The sequence below is a fragment of the Lissotriton helveticus genome, chromosome 9 (assembly GCF_964261635.1).
Source record: "Lissotriton helveticus chromosome 9, aLisHel1.1, whole genome shotgun sequence".
Taxonomy (NCBI): domain Eukaryota; kingdom Metazoa; phylum Chordata; class Amphibia; order Caudata; family Salamandridae; genus Lissotriton; species Lissotriton helveticus.
In genome coordinates this window covers 755,062,289-755,085,390 of record NC_136070.1, presented here as the reverse complement: position 1 = coordinate 755,085,390, position 23,102 = coordinate 755,062,289, and the positions used below count along the sequence as shown (strand labels likewise).

General features: G+C 45.0%; 1 protein-coding gene across 2 annotated transcripts in view; it reads right to left on the bottom strand.

Annotated features, from left to right (window-relative positions):
• The window catches only part of LOC144781847 (CLOCK-interacting pacemaker-like), a 252,776-nt gene that overhangs the window by 4,919 nt on the left and 224,755 nt on the right, over positions 1 to 23,102 (bottom strand). For both annotated transcript variants that reach the window (XM_078660886.1, XM_078660887.1), the window contains exon 3: positions 22,579 to 22,754. In XM_078660886.1, coding sequence (XP_078517012.1) covers positions 22,579 to 22,754 — 176 coding nt within the window. The remainder of the gene's footprint in view (positions 1 to 22,578; positions 22,755 to 23,102) is intronic.

Sequence of the window (23,102 nt, the reverse complement as noted above, 5' to 3'; positions counted from 1 at the left end):
GTCTTCAGTCACCTGCTTTCAATAAAGTCTGTGGTGGGGATCCTCTTCAATATCCAGCTTAAGTGAGACTCAAGTAGTGTCTGTTCTATTTTTTAACTTTGGAGAGCTGGAAATTTTTTGTGAGTGATTGTGGGGTAGCCTTTATATACGAAGGTGGACATGCAGAGGTACAATTATGCAGGATTTTGACAGTGATACGCTGAAGTGGGCCATAATCAACTTGCCCCACAATTTTCAAACGTATGATATGAAAAGCCAAGAGATGGCAGAGGTCAGATCAACATATATCTGGTTTTAGTTGTGTGTCTACCTGTGGAATCTTACCTTATACCTGTTATTTACTCAAAACAATGATTCTCATTTCTTGTATGAAATAGCGGGGGTCTATTTGTACCCTTTAAAATGCAAAAAAAAGTATGATTAATTAAGTCTTTCAAGATGTATCACATTGTAACTGTCTAATTGCTTCACTGTACTTAAATATTTCCGGTATAAACAAGACACGTCCTCCTGTAGTGACACATGAACTTTGAATTCTGAGTAGGCTTGGGAGGAGTTAACCGAGTTCCGCTATGCGGAGCTCTGCGAAGCACCCTCAAAAACTCTGCTCTACTTATTTATTTTATTTATTTGCAGAGTTTTATATAGCGCTGGCTAGACCCGGAGGTATCAGAGCGCTTTACATAAGGATCAACGAGTTACAAAATTGACTCAGTTACAGGAGCATAAGAAAAAGAAACACTTCCATAGAAAAAATAAACAGTGTTGCAACAAAAAACATCAGTTACAATAACCTAGAATAAAATATATACATGTCCAAGGGGTAAGGAAGGGGGGGGGGGGGGATAAGGGGAGAAAAGAAGATCGGGCCAGTTAGAACCGGCAAGGAGGGAAATACTCCAAGGGAACCAGAAGACAATACGAAAAGTCAAAATGTGGGATCAGTAGTCATAGCATTCGGAAGCAACAATGACTGTAAAAGAGAGGAGGGAAGAGGAAGACCAAAGGGGGTAAAGTCAGAGTAAAAGGTATTGTCAGGCGACAAAGGGCGTAGTCCAGCAGCATGTGAAACAGATGAAACATTCAAGATGGAGGACCTGGGTCACGAGCGTTCAAAGTTACAAAATGGCTGGACAACTCAAGAAATCCAATCCACAAAATAACCAGGGTGCTGGCTCCACGGAGCAGGGCTGAAGTGGGAGGGACATCACTGGAGCAAGGAGGGAGGGGGATTGGGGATCACCGAACATAATTGCGTAGGTATAGCGAGCAAAAAGCTCAGGGTTGCTGGGGAGTCAGTCGTAGTTCGGTAAGCCACAAAGTTTGAACGGGTGTACCAGTAGCGCCTGAGAAGGCAGGCAGCAGCGGGGATCAGGAGGGCGAGCAGGGGAGACAGTCCCTCTACTTTACGGAGTTCCGCTCACGCACGGAGATGCTCTGTGTGTACTGGAAGGAGCTGCAAAGCCAAGAGGCGTTTGTGAGAAGTTAGCCTGGCATATGATGTCCACTAATTCTAGTGGGCACCTTGCACCAGTCTAATCGACCCTTATTGATGGTGGTTGTAAAGTCAACCTTCTAGAAAGCTACCCTGGTGTTAGCATGGACCAGCAGTCATCAGGCTAAGACTTCAGAGAGCGAATTAAGCAAGTTGTTTTACCAATTATAATCCCTTGTGTACCCAATGAAAGGACACCACACAAGGTATATATCAAATATATATGTATTTCTTATAAACACAACCCCTCTGCACTCTTTATGAGATCAGAGGTAAAAGTTCAACACAAGTTACTTAATTGGCATATGATAAGTTGCACAGTATACGTTTTGCCCTAGGGGCCTCACAAACCATATTCTTCTAGGAACAACCAAGGGTTAGGAAGTAGGAAGCCCACGGGAGAGCCGTGCAGTGTCTAAACACAGCCGCGAGTTACCATTGACTTTCTATGGGAAACAAACAAGTTACAAATTTACAATTAAAGGATACTTCAGGATGGACTACTATGAAACCCCTTTAGACTAGGACACTTCGAGAGTCAAGATCCACGGGAGCACCGGAGTACTCGTGTTACCTCACCCAGGGAAGCCGGGTGCATAGGTGCCTTTTGGTGTCGGGTTTCGTCGTCGTTTTCAATGGAGAGCTGCAAAGAAGTGCTGCAGGCGACCAGAGGAAAAGTGTCCGTGTGGATCCAAGGATGGATCGAATATCTGAAGAACCTGAAAGCAGAAGGGACAGAGTCTGGGTCACTTGCCAGTGACCAGGATGGCTGTGGAAAGATGCCAGCCAATGTCGGGTGATTTCAGGTTAAAAGGTGAAGATTGTCTCTTCAGCCACGAGGTCCAGGAGGCGTCGACGACAACCAGGAGCTGGATTCAAGCTGTCCCACGAAGGATCTAGTTGACTGTGGTGTCGGTATCCGGATTGGACCCAACAAGCCTTGGCCAACGCAATCTACACAAGATGTCGAGATTGGCTTTGGTGCAGACAAGCAAGGTCTGTGGCACTTCTCCTTTGTAGGGAAGCTGGAGCAAGCCTGGAGCAACCAGGAAAGCAAGTTAGATTTCAAAGTAAGTCTTCAGGGGGCTCACTAGCCAACGGACTAGGAACCGGGAAGACGCGTCGAGCTGAAATGCAAGAGCGGGCCCCACGGGACACTCGTGGAGTGTAGGGGCCTGAGCTTCGGTGCAAATGGTGCTCGGGCTGGGGCTTCTCGTATCCCAATGCACAACTGCGAGTTACCTCGGGAGTCAATGCAGTTAGCAAAATGCAGGATGTCCAGGAGTTCCGGTCCCACGTCTCGTGTCCACCACGTGTCTCAGCTTTGCTGGGAATGTCGAGCAGCGTCAGAGATGTCTGGAAGTCCGTGTCCTGTGTCGCAGAGTCTTCGAGATCCGGCGGGAGCCTCGACAATGCAGACCGGCAAAGTTACTGTTGGTGCCCGTTTAAACAGGGTGGTCACTCCTTGACCACAAGGGAGAGGTCTTCCATCTTCCAGTCGAAATGGAACATTGAAGGTCCAGGATTTATGTTTCAAAGTTTCGTCCAGGGTAATGTAAAGTCCTAGGGACACCGCTCCTATACTTATACTAAGTTTAGGGGTTGGACTACCTGAAAGGTCCCTCCTATGGGTGGACCTGGGAAGGGGTGTGGTTATACCCCTTTCCCTTTGTCCAGTTTCGCGCCAGAGCTGGGGCGGAGTGCCCCAGCAACTGGTTTGAACCGGGCTATGCATGGAGCACCTTGTGTGCCCCAGGCAGTGTCTGGAAAGCATTCACTGAATGCAGCCCTCCCTGCCCCAATACACAAAAGCCTGTCTGGGGAGGCTAGCACCACCCTGGGCAGGAAACCTATTGTCCAGGCTTCCCTTGCCGGAGTTTCGTCCAGCAGCAGGAGGCCAGACTCATGTCTGTGGCAGCAGCATCCATTTTTTGATGCTGAGGCTCTGTTTAACTTTAACCGGGTTTACCAGTAACTACATGTCTTCTCCCTCTAGAAGGGTGGAATGCTACCCCCGCTACCAGAACTGGTGGAGGGGTAGTATTCCAAAGTATTTGACACCTTACATGACATGTTTTGATAAAGCCAAACCAAAGTTAGCATTAACCGCGAGGATTATAATGCACTTAAGAGTATATGGTATGGCTATATCAAGGAACAGATATAAGGAGATGGTTCCGAAAGCTGCAGAGGGGCTCAGCTCATGCTAGGGCACCCTCTCACATAAAACCAAGCACTCTGCCTCCAGGATTGTTAAGGCCTGCCATAGGAGTGGCTTATAGGTTCCTATGTGTCTATATATATATATATATATATATATATATATATATATATATATATATATATATATATATATATATATATATATATATATATATGGTAGATATAGATATACTATATCCAAGTAAGGGGTGATTACACCACCTTACCCTGGCTGTGTGAACAGACCTCTGGTGTCAGTTTGGAAGGCAAACCAGGGGTGGCACAATACATTCTGCAGCCCCTGGTAGGTCTAGGGAGCACCTATGCCCTGGGTACACTATACAGGGGCTCACAAGGGTGACCCAGTAACCAATCTGGTATGTACCTAAAGTACAATCTTATCAATTTACAGAGAGAACAGCTAGGCTGTGGGCCTGTTTAGCAGGGCCACAGCCAGACTTAAGTCGAAAAACCAGAGAATCACAGCAAAAAGTGCGGGTAACCATAGGAAGCAGACCCTACTCTCCTACAGCTCTGCTCCAAAGACCTCTTCTCAACCACAGGGACGGACCTAGGCGCTCTTGCAGTGCTGGGCAGAAGGCACATACCTATTTCCTGAAGGGTTTATGTTGCAGCCCCTGTCGACCCTCTCCTTGCTCTGCCTCAGCGATTCCGCAGCTCGCTGCCAGGCAGGAACTCACCAAGGGATCTTGCCTGCTGTACACCTCAGGATCTTCTGTTTTCAACAGTCTTTGCCGCCCACTCTCATGCAGATGCTCAGAAATGTTCAGCAGTGGGATTGGCTGGCATACAACCCGAAAGTGTTGAAATTGCAGGCACATGACATCCATCAAAACATCAACAAAGGACAACTGACATTGGGTTGAATTCTGGGGATGAGTCGATTGAACAGTGTGTTACATCCTGGACATGTTTAAGCGGTTTGCAGAACTCTAGGGGGTGGTCATGTTTAGGAGTAATTTACGACCATCATGGTTTTGAAATCTATATTTGTCAAACACTTCTTGAAACTCGCTCCAGTTAAAGGTTTTCAATGTACAGTGTGTGTGCCCTGCACCTCTCCGATTCTTCGCTGCACGATGCTCTTGCAGTCGGTATGATACGGCTATATCTGTACATAATCTGGCAATCACTTTGGACAGTTCTCTGGTGTTGGAATGATAATGGTTGATGAAGGTATCTAAGGTGTGCTGTGATACAGGCTGTCAAATTAGTAGGCTGTCCAGTGTGGTGGTTATGTGTTACAACGATATTCTAAACATATGAATTAAAATTAGTTTCATATTGGCTAGTTCAGCATTGCGGACGTCAATACGTATAACTAAAGGGCAAGACAGAGGGGTGGCACATTACAATGTTTCTGGAGCACAGGGGCAGGAATGGAAATGCTATCTTGGACTTTCATCCCGTTCTAGCAAGTGCCCCCCGATGGCAGAAACTACAGTTAGATCCTCCCACTCCAAGATGGCCAATACATTTTCTCATTTGTGTGGTGTACTGTTCTTTCTTTGGTTTCATGCCTATGGAACACGCCTTTAGTATTCCTATCAACTAATATAACGGGAGCGTCAATCTAAGTCTAGCAGAGGATGCAGGCAGCAGATAATGGGGAGTAGAGGTAGTAGGTGCTGGTTAACTCACCAATGCATGATTTACAAAAAGGGGGTGACCCGGTGTCCCTCAGAACCTGGGTATGAAATAGTTAAACAAGAAATTGGTTCTGCTGGGTACGACAGATTATTTGAACGTTGCTCATAGATGCAAATGAAAACAAAGCTGCTGAGAGAGAGTTAGTACCTCCAGTCGTGCCGCTTTGCTAAACTTAGAGATGCGACGGGCCATTCAGCCATTACAGATCAATCAGAGGAACCCCTGCATTGTTCTTTAAACTGTCTTTCCCCTCCAGTCTTGAAAAAGACCCGCCGCGACCACCCACAGGGGCGCATTAGGGTCGAAACGTCGACGCATCCATAGGTTCAGAATCACCAGGATCCCCACAGAAACTATAGGAATCCCTGGTTGTGATCAAAACCATCTTCTGGCCAAATTTGAAATGTACCTGTATATACAGTTGTATAGATTTATTTCCTCGCACTGTATATATGTTCACGTTGATTGAGCATTTTTTGATGAAAAAGTCACAAATTTGCACATTTGTATGACGGTCTTAACATGTTTTCGAAATCTTTTCATGAATGAAGTCATTCGGATTTATATGTAAGCAACTCTGTGTTAACATGTATAATACAATGCTTTGACCTTATGACTTTGGTTACCGGTGTTTTGAGCATTTATTTCTCACTAAACACAAGTCCTTGTATCAGAGAGCTGATTTGTTTTCATTTGCATCTATGAGCAATGTTCAAATAATCTGTCTTACCCAACAGAACCAATTTCTTGTTTAACTCACCAATGCAGGCGTATTGTGGAGTTATTTTTTTCCAAACTCTGCACTCCTAGCAGAGCACGGAGTAGCAAAACTCCATGAACTCCACCAACATAGTGGAGCTCAAAACCCACCCTTGATTCTGAGAAGCAACAGGAACCTCATGGGATTGGAGAAGGTATCAACAGCTGCATAAAACCATGGGCTTGAAATGTCAATTCTGAATGCTTATTCAGCGCCCTATTTCCTTTTTTCTACAGTGTTTAGCTTGTGGTGTGCTCGCACAGTGAGGGTAATCTGGAAATTCAGATAGGGATATCAACAACCAACATAGGAATGACAGAAAATGTGTACCGGATGAACTCAAGCATCAAGTCAAATATAATAGAACTGTACCAAATCCCTAAAAAAAAAAAAATACATGGTGGTCTCATATTATTGCACATTTTTTTAATTTAACTATTTGCCATATAAAAGAGGCCACAGAGAAGCTACGTTTACAAACTTTAAAAAGTGGCAATAAAAACTTCCTTCTAGGTATCTGATAACATTTGCAAAAAACATAATATGCAAAGTCGACTGGACAGACTTGCTAACGCATGCGCAGTGGTTCAAATCGTTTGAAGTGCAACTATTGACTGGAAATCCCACCAAGTGGTCATAAATTAAAATTAATTCTGGTGAGTACAAAATGCTGCTGTCTGTTGAGAATAAAAAAATGTTAATGTTGAAGACCCTCGTAAATGTGTACCAAATTAAATGTGCAAACCATTGGTTTGTGATTATACAAGTATACTCTCTTCAACGAGGCCTTTTGATAACATAACTTGTTTTATATAAGTCTTTTCAAGGGGCAGGACTCTGGGAAATCAAACAGGCATGGGTGCCTTATCAGTTCTGAGGCCACTTTTACTTAAGTAAGCCAAGGAATATCTAAGGCCGCAAGTAGTCAAAGACCATCTTTTAGTTTGTTAAGGATGGTCTCGTCACTTGCCCAGATAGAGTGCCATAAGAACAAGGGGGCCAGCATTGGCACAGCTGGTGGTAAACGCAAAGATATTCTTCAAAATGTTTTTTTACTTGTTGCAGCTTATGTACATCTATTAAACCATAGATACCTGTCCGGTACGTAGAATTAGCAACACTTTTGCTAAAATAAATCTCCAACAAATACTTCACTGATTTAGAGCCCACCTTTTTACAAAATCCATGCAAGTTGATTGACTTTTGGAAAAGAGCTAACCTATTTAGCAGCATCGGTTTCCACCTCAATTTGTTGTCAAAAAGGATACCTAGATAATAGAAGGAAGCCACCCCAGAAAGCTTTGAGTTGTTAATAAAATGAGGGTCTAAAAATGAGAGGGTCTTTTGGTGGATCTTGCCCCAGAGATCTTTGTGAACGTTTTACTCTCATTGGCCTTTACGTTTAGATCGTGCAAAAAATCTATAAAATCATCAATTAAACTTTGTAGTCCTCTCTCCAGCCTGACCACAGGACCGCATCATCAGTATATAAAAGAATGGGGAGAGGATTGGTCTCCACAGAAGGTATGCCCTTTGCTTTCAATTTTAAAACTTTACCAACTCAACTCGGTTAATAAATAAATAAATAAATAGATAAATCAAACAAAAACTGGGCAAGTACACATCCTTGTCTTACGTCTCTTTAGATCCTAAAGATGTCAGTACATAAATCGTCCTTTCCAAAGCAGACAATGGCAGTGGTATCCTTTTAGAGTAATCAAATAAAAGAAATAATGCCCAGCGCCACATCCAACTCCGTCATAATGCACCATAATTTGGAGTGTGACACGCAGTCAGAAGCTGCCGTCAGGACCACAAAAGATTGACAGGTAAAATCATTTTCAGCAGTCTTGTATTTGCCAGTTACTAAGCTCAAGTTAAGGCACTGATCTACGGTTCACAAGCCTTTCTTAAAACCATATTGCGTTTCAGTTAAGATAGCATTCTTCACTGCCCAGTCCTTCAGCCTATTCAGTAAAATTCGCCTCATGGCGGAGAGTGGAATCTAAAACTGATATAGGACTATAATTCTTAGGCTTAGTTGTATCACCTTTTGTAAAGATAGGTATTATTACTGAACTATTCCAGGTGGGCTTTGGGCCTACCATTGCAACAGCATAAACACATTAGTAAGCAAAGGAGCCCAAAAATTTGAATTGTCAGTAGATACATCTAGGGTACCCCATCCGGACTGGGAGCCCTGCCCATATTAATTTCAGCCAATCCCCTACAAACCTCTGTGTAATCAGAAAACAAGGGCAAGCTGGTGATCTCCGAGGACTCCCTGTGCCCTTTGGATGGTATGTATACTGGAAAAGTAGTCTACCCACTGCTGTTGCGGAATACGGACTTCGATTGTGGGATCCAGTAACCCCATAAAAGGGAGCATTAATCACCCGCCAGAAGGGCATGCCAGGCCTCCTCCATCTGCTTTTTACAGGCTGCCAGAGCGGACTTATAAAGAGCTTGTGCATTCTGATCAATTCCACAGCATGGGGTTTCACGTGCAGCGCTGAATGAAGGGTTGACAGGGCTTTGGTGCAAGCTGCATTGAACCAGCTCCATGGCGCTCGTGAGTGGGATTGGGCAACATTTGTAAGAGACTGTCTGATATTTGCTGTGATATCTATAAAGGCCAATCTAACTCAGCAACCTCAGCTTGGGTATCAAGGCAGGTAGCAATCTCTAAGTGCTTAAGTTGAAAGTGTGAGGAAAGGAGGCTGGTGTTATCCACCTCGGCCAATTTAAAAAAGGAACTATTTTTCTGGGCCTAGACTCGTTTATAACCAACTTTAGAGCGAGGTTTAAACAACCCCTTGATCCCTACCATCACAGTTAATGCTGCATTGTTACTCAACCCACTGAAATGGTCACTGTAATGTGGCTTCAAAATCACTAACACAATCACCAAAAGTTGCAGAGACTAAAACAAGAAGGTAGGGGCAAGATTTGTAGCTACTACACCCAAATCATTGGTCATTATTAAATCATATATAAGCAGGAGATTGTTAATGCCCCATATGGGAATGCACTGAATAAAGTGAGTTATTGGCTCCTCATTGGTGTCCACTAAACCGCAGGCTAACTCAGCAGGGGGTCTGCAGTGGTAGGCATATACAATCATCCAAACAGAACACCTGCACAGGCTTTGGGTAATCATAGAAAATGGTCTGGAAGGGGTCATTTAGGTCACAACCACCTAAGATCTTTTAGCATCAAAACAGTTATTGTAAAAATTAACTGGAATCACTCTTCCGACACATCAACTACGAGTAGATGCAATAGAACAGATTCATTAATGAACCTAACCAACCTCCCAGGAAAGGGGTTTATAACTGAAAATGTTACCTACCCAGTAAGCATCTGTTCTTGGTATATAGAGCTGTAGATTCACATGCTTTGCTTACTCCTGCCATCTAGTGTTGGGTCCGGATGTTTGCAAGTTGTTTTTCTTCAAAGAAGCCTTTCCAGTCACGAGGTAGGGGGCGCCTCCTTTTGGTGCTAGTGCGCATTGGCATCGACTCCATTGTTAGATTGTTATCCCGCAGAGGGTGAGAATGGCGTTAGTAAAGGTAGACTAGAGATGTCCACGAGTATGGATATGAGATAAGAAAGAACTGCAACAGTAATAGGTACCTGGAGAGGTGGGTGGGTGCATGTTAATCTACAGCTCTACATGCCAAGAAAGTAATATTTTCTGTTCGAGGCATGTGAGCTGTAGATCACATGCTTTGCATTGACTATACAGCAGTATTCTCCCAAAGCGGTGGCTAACCTGTAGCTGTTGCAGTTGTTTGAAACAGTGCTTTAAGTACTGCCTGGCCTACATTAGCCTGTTGCCTCGCTAACACATCTACACAATAGTGTTTGGTGAATGTGTACGGTGTAGACCATGTTGCTGCCTTACAGATGTCAGCTAAGGGAATATTCCCTAAGAAGGCTATAGTAGCCCCTATTTTGCGGGTGGAATACACTCTAGGGGGTATTGTCAAGCTACTTTTTGCTTTCACATAAATTGTTTGGAAATATTGCCCGATCCACCTTGCAATGCCAGATCTAGAAATTGGTTTGCCTTTGTGTGGTGGTGAAAAAGCAACAAAAAGCGGTTTTGTTTTATAAAAATGTTATGTTCTTTCTACGTAATATAGTAGAGTTCTTCTAACATCTAGTGTGTGTAGAGCATGTTCTGCTACATTATCAGGTTGAGGAAAGAACACAGGTACCTCAAGAGATTGATTTATGTGAAAAGCAGAAATCACTTGAGGTAGAAATTTAGGTTTGGTTTGAGGAACCACCTTATCTTTGTGAAGCTGAAAGAAAGGCTCTTGGATAGTTAGTGCCTGGAGTTTCCCAACTCTCCTTAGGGAAGGGATTGCAATAAGGAAAGCAACCTTCCATGAGAGGAATTGTAATGGACACCTGTGCATTGGTTCAAAAGTTGGACCCATTAGCCTTGCAAGGACTGTGTTCAAGTTCCATTCCAGTGCAGGTGGAACTCATGGTGGTATTACACTCTTTAGTCCTTCCATACAGGCTTTAATCACTGGTACTCTGAATAGAGATGTGTTGTCTGTTTTGTAAGTATCAATCGAATGGATGCATAAACTAATCCAGATTGCTGCAAGTGTAAGAGATAACAGATGATGTTTTGTACTGAAGCATCCAGGGGATTGATATTGTTATGGTTACAGTATATAACAAAAAGTTTCCACTTTGCTGCTTAACACGCCCTAGTAGTAGGTCTCCTAGCTTCCTTTAGGATATTCATAGAGTCTGGTGGTAATTAGAAATAACCAAACTCTGCGACTTCAAGAGCCAAATCGCTAGGTTGAGTTCATTGGGATTTGGATGCCTGATTCTCTATGGCTCTGAGTGAGGAGACTGAAGTGGAGATTCAGCTTTTGGCGGGAAACTACTTACAGCTCTAACATGGTGGTGAACCAAGGTTGACGTGCCCATGTGGGAGCTATGAGAATGAGTTTGAGGGATGATTGCCTGAGCTTCCGAACTATCAGAGGAATGAGTGGGAGAGGTGGAAAAGCATAGGCAAATATCCCTGACCAGTTCATCCATAGGGCATTGCCTTTGGAAAGCAGGTGTGGGAACCTGGAGTCGAAGCTTGGGCATTTAGCGTTTTGATCTGTGGTGAACAGGTCAGATCTATGTGAGGAAACCCTCATTCCTGAAAGTAGGGAAGAAGGATCTGGGGATGAAGTTGCCACTCGTGAATTTGCTGTCTCTGTCTGTAATTTGATTGTTTACTCCTGGAAGGTGTTCTGCTAGGAGATAGATTTTGTAATGTATGGCCCATTGGCAAATGGCTTGTTCTAGGAGTGCCAGTTGGAGAGAGATTGCCCCCCCCCCGTTTTTGTATGTAGTACATAGCTGTCATGTTGTATGTGCGGACTAGGACAGTTTGCCTATTGGGTCAGTTTGAAAGACTTTGAGCAATAGAAACACTGCTAGTAGCTCTAGGTGATTGGTATGAAGGCTCCCGAACTTTAGAGTCCATAATCCTTGGATTGTGTGAGTTTGTAGTTGAGCGCCCCAACCAGTGAGCGATGCGTCTGCTGTTAGCACTGTCTGTGGAGCAGGGTCGGAAAAGGGCCGCCCTTTGGATACATTTTGTAGGTTCCACCACTGCAGAGAGCGATAGGTGTGGCAGTCTACCAACATTAGATCGGATAACTGACACTGCGACTGGTTCCACTGACTTGCTAAGCATTCTTGAAGGGGGAGCATGTGAAGTCTTGCATGGGCAACAATTGTAATGCAAGACGCCATCATGCCTAGCAGTTGCATAAAGACTCTTGCTGGCAATGATTGGTAGAGCTGAAATTGAGGTAGAAGGGACTGAATACTGGTTGTATTGGAAGAGGCTAGAGCTTTAGGAGAGTCTATCGTGGATCCCAGGGAAGGCTGTAGAAGGGACTTTAACACATTCACTGTAAACCCTAGTTGGTGAAGCAAGTGAATAGTGGTTTGAGCGGGTTGGAGACACATTTGGCTTTGATGAGCCAGTCGTCCAGATATGGAAAGACATGAATTTGTCGTCTTCTCAGATGTGCTGCGACTACTGTCAGACATTCGGTAAATAACCTGGGAGCAGTGGGGACTTCAAACGGTAGCATTTTGAATTGGTAATGGTGACCCGCTATCATGAATCGGAGGTATTTGCGATGAGTGGGATGGATTGGAATGTGAAAATATCTGTCTTAAATCTAGAGTAAATATAAAATAGCTCTGCTGTATAGGCGGGAGCACTTGTTGAAGTGTTACTATGTGGAAATGCTCTGACATTATGTGGAGGTTTAGTTCTCTGAGATCTACAATAGGTCTCTGGGAACTGCCCTTTTTGGGGATGAGAAAGCACAGGGAGTACACCCCAGACCCATCATGTTGTAACGGCACAGGTTCCACGGCTCCTTTGGAGAGGAGAGACTACTTCTTGCTAAAGTAGATGCAAAGGTTCTGGTGACACTTTGTGAGAACGTGGTGGTATGTTTGAAGGATTGTTGGTAAACTCCAGGCAATAACCATGTTGGATAATTCCAAACATCCATTTGTATGTGGTAAAAGATTGCCAAAGGGGGAGGAATTGTAGAAGACTTCCCAGACAGGTGTTAGATGATCGGGGGGGGAAGTATAGGTAAGTCACTGCTTGTTGGGGAGGGGGAATTACATGGTGCTGAACCCTTGCATGGGCCCTTGTTCCTGTTACCTCTATATCTTTCTCTAAAGAAACCCCTTGTAGAGGAAGATTGATTGTTGCGTTTGTAAGTGTTGGCAGTATAGGCAGAGGACATGGTTTTGGACCCCCCCACGGTAGACGGAGCGACAAAAGGAGCCCCAGTTAGAGGGAGACTGCAGAGCTCCCGTAGACTCGGCTACCTCTGTGTCTTTTTTTCATTTTTTCCAATGATTTATCTACTTAGGGCCCAAAGAGATGTTCCTTGTCACATAAGGTATTTAAAATAGACTGTTGTACTTTGGGTTTGAAACCAGAAGCCCTCATCCATGCAGGTCTTCTTAGTAACACACTAATGTTGATCTCTCTAGCTGCAGTGTCTGCAGAATCAAAAGTGCATCTTATTGAGGAATTGGATATGAGCTTCCCTTCCCGGACTAAATCTTGTTTTTTTTTTTCTTTGTGCTCATCTGGGAGGTGTTGTAGCAACTGCTCCATTTTGTCCCAGTGTGCCCTATCATATCTGGCTACCAGGGCCTGGGTGCTGGCAGTGCGCCAACGATTTGCTGCTTGGGTGGCTATTCGTTTACCAGAGGCATCTAATAGTTTTGACTCCTTGTCTAAAGGGGGAGCATCACCTGTAGTCTGTGAATTGGCCCGTTTACGGGCATTAGAGACCACTAAAGGTAGCTTTCCTTTAATAAACACTGGATCTGAGGGAGCAGGCATATATTTTTTATCAATCAGGGGTAGTGAGAATGAAAGCCCGCACTGGGTCTTTAAAGATGTCATCGGCATGTCTCATCATGCCTTTAAGCATAGGCAGAGTGTGACTAACCCTGTGTGTGGTACTGAGCGTATCAAATAGGAAATCTTCAGATTCCTTGTGTAACTGCACCCCATGATATTCTGCAGCTCAACAAGTAATTCTAAATATCCTACTTTGTCTTCAGGAGGGGAAGGCTTTGCAGAGAAAAGATTTGTGTTTTTATCTGTAGATGAATTGGTGTGCTAATGCTTCCAGGTTTGCATTTCTGAGGTGACTTAGTGAGAACATGTCCTGTAACAGGATTTATGTAGAGTTCCTTTTGCTTTGGGTCCGATTTGGGTGTTGAAAATCGGATCCTGCCGCTTTGGAGGCACAGTTTTAGGTTTCGGCACCGAGGGTGTAATCACTTTTCAGTGCCGAAGGTTTCGGTGCAGAAGGATTCTTAGTCTTCGGCGTCAAGAATTTCGGCTTCAAAGCGCTTTTCGGCTTCGAGCCTGAAGGCTTCGGCTCAGTGCCAGTCTTTGGCCGACTCGATCCTGAGCCAGAAGGCTTAGGGACGTGTTTCGGTGCCGAGCCGGATGGCGGGGCGTCAGAAACATCTGTCAGTGCCGACTGAGGCCCGAAGATGGGGGTGGAACTGAAGCCTTTTGTCGTTACTCACGGTACGTTGACCTTGTGGCAAGTCTTCTTGCAACACAGGGTCAGATTCTGGGATGGGGACTAGTTTTTCTTCGACTCCTTGTGTGTAGAATTCTTGCTCAGGTGCTTCACCGAAAATATCCAGCGTGTATGCGACGTTTTGACTCTGCATCTCGCAACGTCGAGCCAGACGATCGCGGAGCGTTTTCTTCGAACGGAACAATTTGAACATGTCACAGTCTTCTCGTTGTGCTCTGGAAACTAGCACAAATTGCACACTTCGTGCAAGTCGGTGCGCGTATACATGGTGCCACACCAAAGGATAATTTAAATGGAGTCCGTTCCATCGACTGCGAAGTGGACCAAAGCGGCTAAGCCGGACGGCCTTTCCAAGATCTTTGATCGAAATAGAAGTTTTCTTCGACGGATATGATACGCGGAGAAGTGGGATACGCGTTCGAAACAATACTGACGCGGGTAGAGTGGAGTGCGCACAGAGGGGAACCGGAAGAAACAATTTGGAAGTAGAGCACAGCAATACACGTCCGTACCCGGGGCAGAAAAAAACAATCTAACAATGGAGCTCACATGCCTCGAACATATCTTTCTAAGCCGCCCTCACCTTTACCTAAGCATGATGACTGTGCTGGTGTTCTATACACCTTGTACCCATCAATTAATCTTTCCGGAAGCTCCCACATCTCTTGAAAACATAGGATATGATAGAATAAGATATGTGCTCCCTCCAGTTCGCCATACCCACATTTTTCTTTATCCCGGCTATATTTCATAAAAGGACCCAACTTTAGCTAAGTCACTACTGTAACCATCAGTGGTTGCAGCTTTTGTGATCGTGGGTGGTTGAGAGGATAAGGCATGAATGCTCCCCGGTGGCAAATTACTTAAAGGTAATTGAGATAGATAGCCTCTGTGGGATCCATGCCAGGGGATCATGCTGTGAGCTGTTTAGAGGGAGTCAATCCTGACAGCTTTGGCAGAAAAATCTATCATTAGACTGGAGGCAATGGTGATTATCAGTAAAGGGAAGGGTGCCAACCATGTCTTGGGAGGGATGTAGGGTCTTTACAGAGGTGGCCATTTTAGACGGTCTATAAAAATACTCCAATGGGACTATCCTAATGGTTTTGGGCAAAATTAGGGTACTGTTACAGACATGGAGGATCTTCTCATCCAATGTGGGCTCACGGAAGTTGATCACAATGCAATTCCCATCCAGTATCTTAGCTCTTCTTCCCACCCAACTGAGCCATCTAACCATAATCACATTTTGGAACAAAACATTGGTCAAGCCAACCCTGGATCCAACCATTATACACATTTATTTTTGAGCTGCGTTCATGATTCAGATGCATTTCCTGGAAAGGTGGGGGGCTCCCAACCATAACCAATACTTTAGGTGCTGAGTCAGGAGGTAGAACTAGATTGACCATAGGAGACTTAGTGGAATCATCTGACCGTGTCCGGGGGAAATAACCACCTGCACCGTGGTGCCTTAACTGTATCCAGCCGAGTACCTTTTTGATGTCCAAAATAAGGGGGGTTAGGATCCGTGCTCAGCTCTACACAGTTGAAACCCATTCTGCTTACCACATCCTCCGTTTGGGCTGTGAACAAAACTAAAGACTTTCAGGAATTTACATGACTGCGGCTGGACTAACTGGCCCAGAGGGCCCAGAGAGAGTTTTGACTGGGCCACAGACTTCAGTGTTTTGTAAAGAACATATGGTCTAGGAGGCAGTTCTGCCTGTTCTGAAAGAATGGTGTGTGGTGCTGACGTTTTCATACCCCCTGGGCATGGAAACGGGTCTTAATGGCACCCTTGAGCAAGATCCCCTTATCGATTGTCCCTCCAGGGATTTTGTTTTAATTATTTATATTGATGACCACATAACACATACTATCATTACACAATTACAATAGTTAAGGAGTATGCATGCACCCATTACATTCGATCAGTAGCCATTGCTCAGTAATGGTTGCACAAAGACCCACTGCACTGTGTTCACTCACTTTGTATAAAACCCCGGTCATGCTCCACCCTTGGGGCCTTGCAGATTCCGCCCCTGAAAGTGTTCCATCTTTCCCATACCTGCAACCATTTTTTGGGACAGCCCCTAGATTCATAAGCTGTTTGTTCCATCAACATGCACCAGTCCATGTCTCTATGCCATTCTACAACAGTTGGCGCCTCATGAGCTCCCCACCTTTTGGCAATATTCCGCTTGGCGACCATGGATCCCAATGTCCCCGAAAGTCTCCCTTTACTGTTTAGGTATGTGTGTCCTCTATCCTGGAACCATTGGGGAAATATATCGATTTCTTCATTAAACCATTGGCTGAGTCTTGTCAATCGTACTTACGTGACACTATGCACACAATCACGATCATCGAAAACCGACAATTTGATCCCCAACATGAAATACTGGCTACATGCGATGTGGTATCCCTTTATACCTCCATTCCGCAACAAGAAGCACTGGCGGTAATCACAAGATGCCTAAACGAACGTCCAGCACCGGTACAAGTACCAACATAATTCATCATAGCGCTATTAACTATAGCCATGACCAAGAACTTCTTCATCTTCAAAAACAAGTTCTACCTACAGATCTCCGGAGTAGCAATGGGGGCTCCTTTTGCTCCGGATGTAGCAATTTTGTACATGGCAGCCTTTGAAAGGAACACTGTGCACAATGATCTGAATCCATTCAAAGACCAACTAAGTCTATGGATACGATATATAGACGACATTCTCCTCATCTGGAATGGCAGCTCTGACGAACTAACAGCTTTCCTCTTGTGGCTGAATCAGCAATCACCGCATCTAAAGTTCACCAGTGAATCGGACAACAAACAAATCAATTTCCTAGATATCACCATGTACGAAGAGTCGGGTATTTTACAGACCACACTGTATCGCAAACCAGCAGAACGCAATTCATTGCTACAATACAACAGCCATCACCCCCGTGCCCTCCGTGATAACCTACCATTCGGGCAGTTTCTCCGGATCCGTCGCAACTGTTCCAACAAAGAACACTATTTGCTAGAATCCGAACAATTGACCAATCGCCTTCTCCAGCGAGGCTATCCCAAGCGATTAGTGAAGAAATCAAGGAAGCGCGCCTGGTATTATCCAAGGGATGAGTTACTTACTCTCAAAGAAAAAAAACCTGTTGAAGATCAAAGATTAGTGTGTGTAACAACATTCTCCACCAAAAGTAACCAGATCAAACGTATAATCAACAAACACTGGCAATTGATATCTGATGACATCAACCAAAAAGGAACTCCCCTTCATGCATTCAAATGAGCCAAGAGTGTCAAAGACCATGTGGTGCGTTCCTTTTTATCTGTTCCTGATGAGCCCACTATCACTTCCCTATGGAATCTTCCACCGGTCCTAGGCCACTTTAGATGTGGGAATTGTAAGGCATGCGACGCAACGATTCAAACTAAGGAATTTGTATATCATCAACATACAATTCCGTTGAAGTTCCACAGCAATTGCAACACATCCAACGTAATCTACGCCATTGTTTGTCCATGTGGACTAATATACATAGGCCAAACACAACAAAGGGCCAAAGTACGGATCCTCCAGCACATGAGCAGGATAAGGTGTGATGTCCAGGGGGCACCTCTAGTCGAGCATTTCAAGTCTGCAGCCCACTCTCCTGAGAGTCTAAAATGGGTGATATTAGAGAAGGCAGTGCTAGGTCCCCGGGGTGGCAATATCACTAACATTCTCAATATCCGTGAAATTAAATGGATGTTTCGCTTTGACTCGATAGAAAATGGGCTTAATGAGTTTGATAGTTCATTTTCACAGTTAGCAATAATGCGTTGATAGGAAGTTACGTAACACGTTGCATACCTGTGTGTCGATTCATAAAGTTGTCATGGGCCTTTACCCTCGTGTGAGAGGTACGCCCCCCAATAATATGCCAATTCTATGTGTTACAGCACACTAATGATTAATATGATCTGGAGGTTTTCCAGGCTACCACCAACACTCTGTCTGGTCATTAGGAACCAATCTAATGTAATCCGAGTGGGACTTTACCCTCTTGCAGAGAGGTACTCCCCCTGTTACTGACATCAGATATGCTCCTGTTATTCGTTTTTGACTCATCAATAATACTTATCAGCAACTGAACGGCGCTGATGATGTACCTGTATTCAAGTTCTGTATTATTATAAATGTATTTGCCATATCGCCGTGTCCCTGACATGGGCTCCCTGCAACTCGATGTTTAACCACTCGCCGAGTCTAGCCTCCTGTCGTCATGGTAACCTGGATACGATCTCCCATGCCGTGGCCACATTTATATATCGTATTCCAGGGCTCAATGTTTGGGCATGACCCCTGAATACAATATATAATACAAACTAATGACTACCCCACATAGCCGGTAATTTAACTAACTCGCCGTCTTATATGTGACAATACCACTCGCAGTCTGTCTTCGCGCTCCATTGGTAGTGCGCGGATCACATGCCCGGTTTCCATGGTTATTTCACAAACCAGGAAACCGGCTCCATCTCGCTAGACGCCAGCGTTTTGTTTGCTCTGATCCAGTCGGCAAACAGGTAAGCCACTGCTGATTCCCCGCCCAGCGCTTCTTTATTGCAAATGACTCCACCAATGCCAACTGTATTCACAACGGCTCAGTGTGTGATATATACATATATTTTTCACAGATTAACCCTCGGCCCCGAGGTTGTGATCCTCACGAGATTGAATCAGTGGGACTACTTTGTTAAGTCCTCATGACCACTCAATGTTATACGGATACCACGTATATGCACAAATCTCTAAGCTCGTGTATACCCCGTTTTTACAGATATTTACTGACAACGAGGGGCTTGATCAAACGACCATAGACCTGATTTGGACGACGCCGGTAAGCGGACGTCTTCCTTGTAATTGTCTTTCATAGTAATTCACCAGTTATGGTGGATCCTTTCACTACCCTTAAACCATCATACCGTTATTTTTTCAGAAATTGACTGTGTCGCCGCCACGCGGCTGGCTTCGCCCTCCATATCTCCTCTATATCCATGTATGAATTGATTAATCATCGGTGAGACTTTTTCACGATTATCATGATTCCTTTGTAGTGCTCTGTGCACACCTAGTTAATGCTAAATTACGTTTCATTCTCTTTTTAACTGTAGTTCTGACAAACCACTCTGAGGACTAAAGCAGTGATAAGACAAAGTGCCTAGTACCACGGTACGCTCTTCAATGTGTGCTATTGAATAATAATTCTAAATGTCATTTTTCTTATAAATGGATATATTCCGTCATCTCATTACAACTATCCTCTATATATACATGTCTACTAGGTTGCCTGCCCGTTTCCCTGTCCTGAAGAAGACCCCACTGCAAGGGCTCAACTAACCCTGCGCTATTCTGAGGGTCGAAACGTCGACAACGTCTTTGTAGTCAACTCCTTACCCACATTTTGACATTAATTGCATTATTGGAGTATGACATATTTGTATGTATTTAGCACAGTGATTCATCCGATGTGTAATGAAATGAAAACACTACTGTAAATATTTCTAAATTTTTTATATTTCTTGGTTTTATTGTCACATACCTCCAACACACCATCCTCACTATTTCACTTCCTTCCTTCCCCCTTGGGCACCGTTCGACCTACTTTATGCTTTGAAAATGTCAATATATTTGATATAGTGCTCCTCATTGTGAATAAAAACAATGTTGGATTCATTCATTGTGGTCTAATTTTCCTTAAAAATGTATAATTATAATTGCTCTCTCACTGAGACCCCTTCCTTCCAGTACTCATATATTCAACAGGCACAACTTTTTGGCACAAAGCAAACTCGCTCCATATCTCACTAACATGTTGTTGGCGAGCCAAGAGCAGGGGATTAATCCATCAGATCAGAGGCTGGCCACCATTGTGGCCATCCACAAGGGTGGGAAGCCAAAGGGTAGGTGCTTGTCGACATGTTCCGCATGGCTGCCCTGACCAAAGAGACCACCGCTGAGACAGAGTCAATCTTGGTTTCAAGTGAGGTTCTTACAGTGGTAATCGCTGTCATGATATCCTGCAGGGTCAGTTCCGACTACCCTTCTGGTGCCTGCTTCGTCCCCGGCCTTTCGTCCACTTCTTTGTCCTGCAGGCTTGACCCTTTCTGCAAGGAATACTCCTCCATCTTCGTCTGCAGAGCAGCTTTTTCACTTCGCCCTCCGGCCATCTTGGGTGGCACCAGGCCTACTCAGCCTATCCGCCCTAGCCGGCTACTCTCCACCATCCTGGGCGAGGCGGACTGTGCTCTCGCAGGTCTGTCGGAGTTCACCTGCACCAGGGGATGTTCAAGTGTCCAACCAGCAGCCAACTGATGGTCTGCAACCCTTCTCCTGCGTGGTGTCACGCGCCCTGCTTGCTGGGTTTATGGTGCCTCACCATAGCGGATGGAAATGCTGCCCATGGTCCCGGTCACCAGCTGAAGAGTCCTTGTGCGATGGGGGGGTGGGGATGGAGTTGCCTCTCACGATGGTGTGGTCCAAGCGTGCGAATATACTCGCTGATGGCGCGGCCTGCCAGGTCATTACCCCAGTTCCTGGGCCGGCTGCTGTCGACTCTGGCTGACTGTGCACCAGTGCAGTGCTCCACAGCCTACCGGCAGGCCCTACACTCGGCAACCACAATCAGGGAATTTTGAGCTCTGGGACCTGGCAGGCGGGAGTCCCTCAGATTGTAACTCTCCCCAATTCATGCTCGCCCAAGCGTGGAGCAGCTGGAACAGCGATTCAGGCAGGCAGGCACGGATCCACAGCTGTCGTCCTGCCCCAAGGTTAGTCCGATCAATCGATGAGGGCAAGCCGCTCCCCTGATGTCAGCCCTCTGGTGCCGCCGCTGCTACGCACCGCTGACCTCCATTTCAGTGGCACCCCGCCTCCAGGCCGCTTCCGTTAATGCCGGGTCCTGCCCCACCTGTGCCAAGCCGGGCCTGCCCGATCACTGTGTGAGGATGGTCTGGGAAAGTCAGGACGCACCTCCAGCGCTCTCCCCCTTCCGTCGCAGCCAATGCCACGGTCAGCCTTGTGGCAGTCGCAAGCCCCTCCTCCTCTACGCCGATCTCACTGCTGGGCTCATTGCCGTCCTGGTGGTGTCCGGTGTTAGTTTTAGCAGCAGTGGCTCATGCTTTGCTGGATTAGCACAAACAAAGGAGCATCTGAAGCACTCCAGAACACTTCAATTTCTTCCAATGTACTTGAAACGCTCAACGCAAAACACTCTTCTCCATACTCCCAGGGTTTTGTTGGTGAGGGAGAGAGAGCCTCAAAAAGCCTCAGAGCCTCAATAGACCATTGTCTAGCTCCCGCCCCTGATGTGTCCTACCGTTGCTCCTGCGTGGCCAATGCCCTCGGTGATCCACCTTGGCCTGTGGGCAGGCATGAGCATGCAACAAGGGAGGGGTTTCAACAGCGAGCTCACAACGAGCAGCACTTATAATTCCATACATCGCACACAGCTTCAGGGGGAAATATATGCCTCGGGCATTGCCATATTATAAACAGGTCCCCCACAATAATTTACCTTGACTTAAATCTGTTTAATGACTGCCACTAAACACTTGTTAACAGGCCAGAATCGATCCAAAATGTAGAATTCAGGTTAGGCTGCCAAAGTGCGCCAAAAGTGTTCCAACTATTTGATATAAATGCAAGTGCCCAAAGAGGAATTTTAAGCTGAGATATAGAAAATGAAAGACATTTTAAATTTACCTAAAAAATGTCAAGTAAATCAACGCCACAAGTCCCTCGATCGATTCTAAGAAATACATTATAAAGCAACTTTGTTGTGGAATATGCCTTACATGTATGAGGTTATAGAATACCTATATAATTATATTAGTGCAATTCAGCAGCACGTTACGGACAGAGACAATAGCCTAATGGTCTTGTAACATTTAGAAAACAGGAATGCTATCAACACTAATTTGCAGCTTTAACGGAAGGGTCAGATTCTCATTGCCACTGGCAGTGGATTCATGTTTGTGAAAAAAAATTCTTTATGAACTAGGTGCTCAACACATTTACAATTTTTATGAATGGTAATACAGCACACTAGTCTTCAGCTTTTTTTCTTGGAGTCTTGCTTAGGAGAGTGGCAACCACTGCCACCCCAACTTTTCTGACAACACACCACCTTCTGTCTCGGCATACACACTAGGTCTCTCCTTGCAGACATTTGGTGTGGTCCAGCCCTTTACCAAAAATCTTGTAGACACACTCAAAAACCACCAAACAGGCAGACGATATAAGTGGGTAATGATATTACTGCTACCTCTTGCACGATTACATTTTTGAGAATGTACACTGGGGCCAGGCTGGTGAAGGTGCTGCTAGTGCCTCTTGGTGGCTTGTCTGACCTCGCCAGCTGGTCAGGCTTGTCAGACCTGTTGAAGGAACCATACTCTATGCCAGTCTGCTCCACCTTGCTCAAGTCATCAGAACCAGCATCTGGGAAGTTGGGAAAACAGGACATTACATAAATTAACATTAAGCACTTCTGAATCCTCAAATACAACACAAGTTATTAACTACACAAACTTGAACAATTCCCCATTCAGATTTCTAAGTGGGCAGGGTTTAGTCAATGTACAAGATCTGGCAGTCATTTTATTTATGGATCCTGATAGGATACAAAAGCAGTTTAACATTCAATATTTCTAGTTAGAGAAGTTACTTACCTTGGGTAACGCCCTATCTGGTAGAGACAGTACCTAGCCGCAGATTCCTGATCTTAGAATCCTCCCCAGGCACGAGAACAGATCATGAAATTTTGTGAGCAGTATCTCGGCGCGTCAG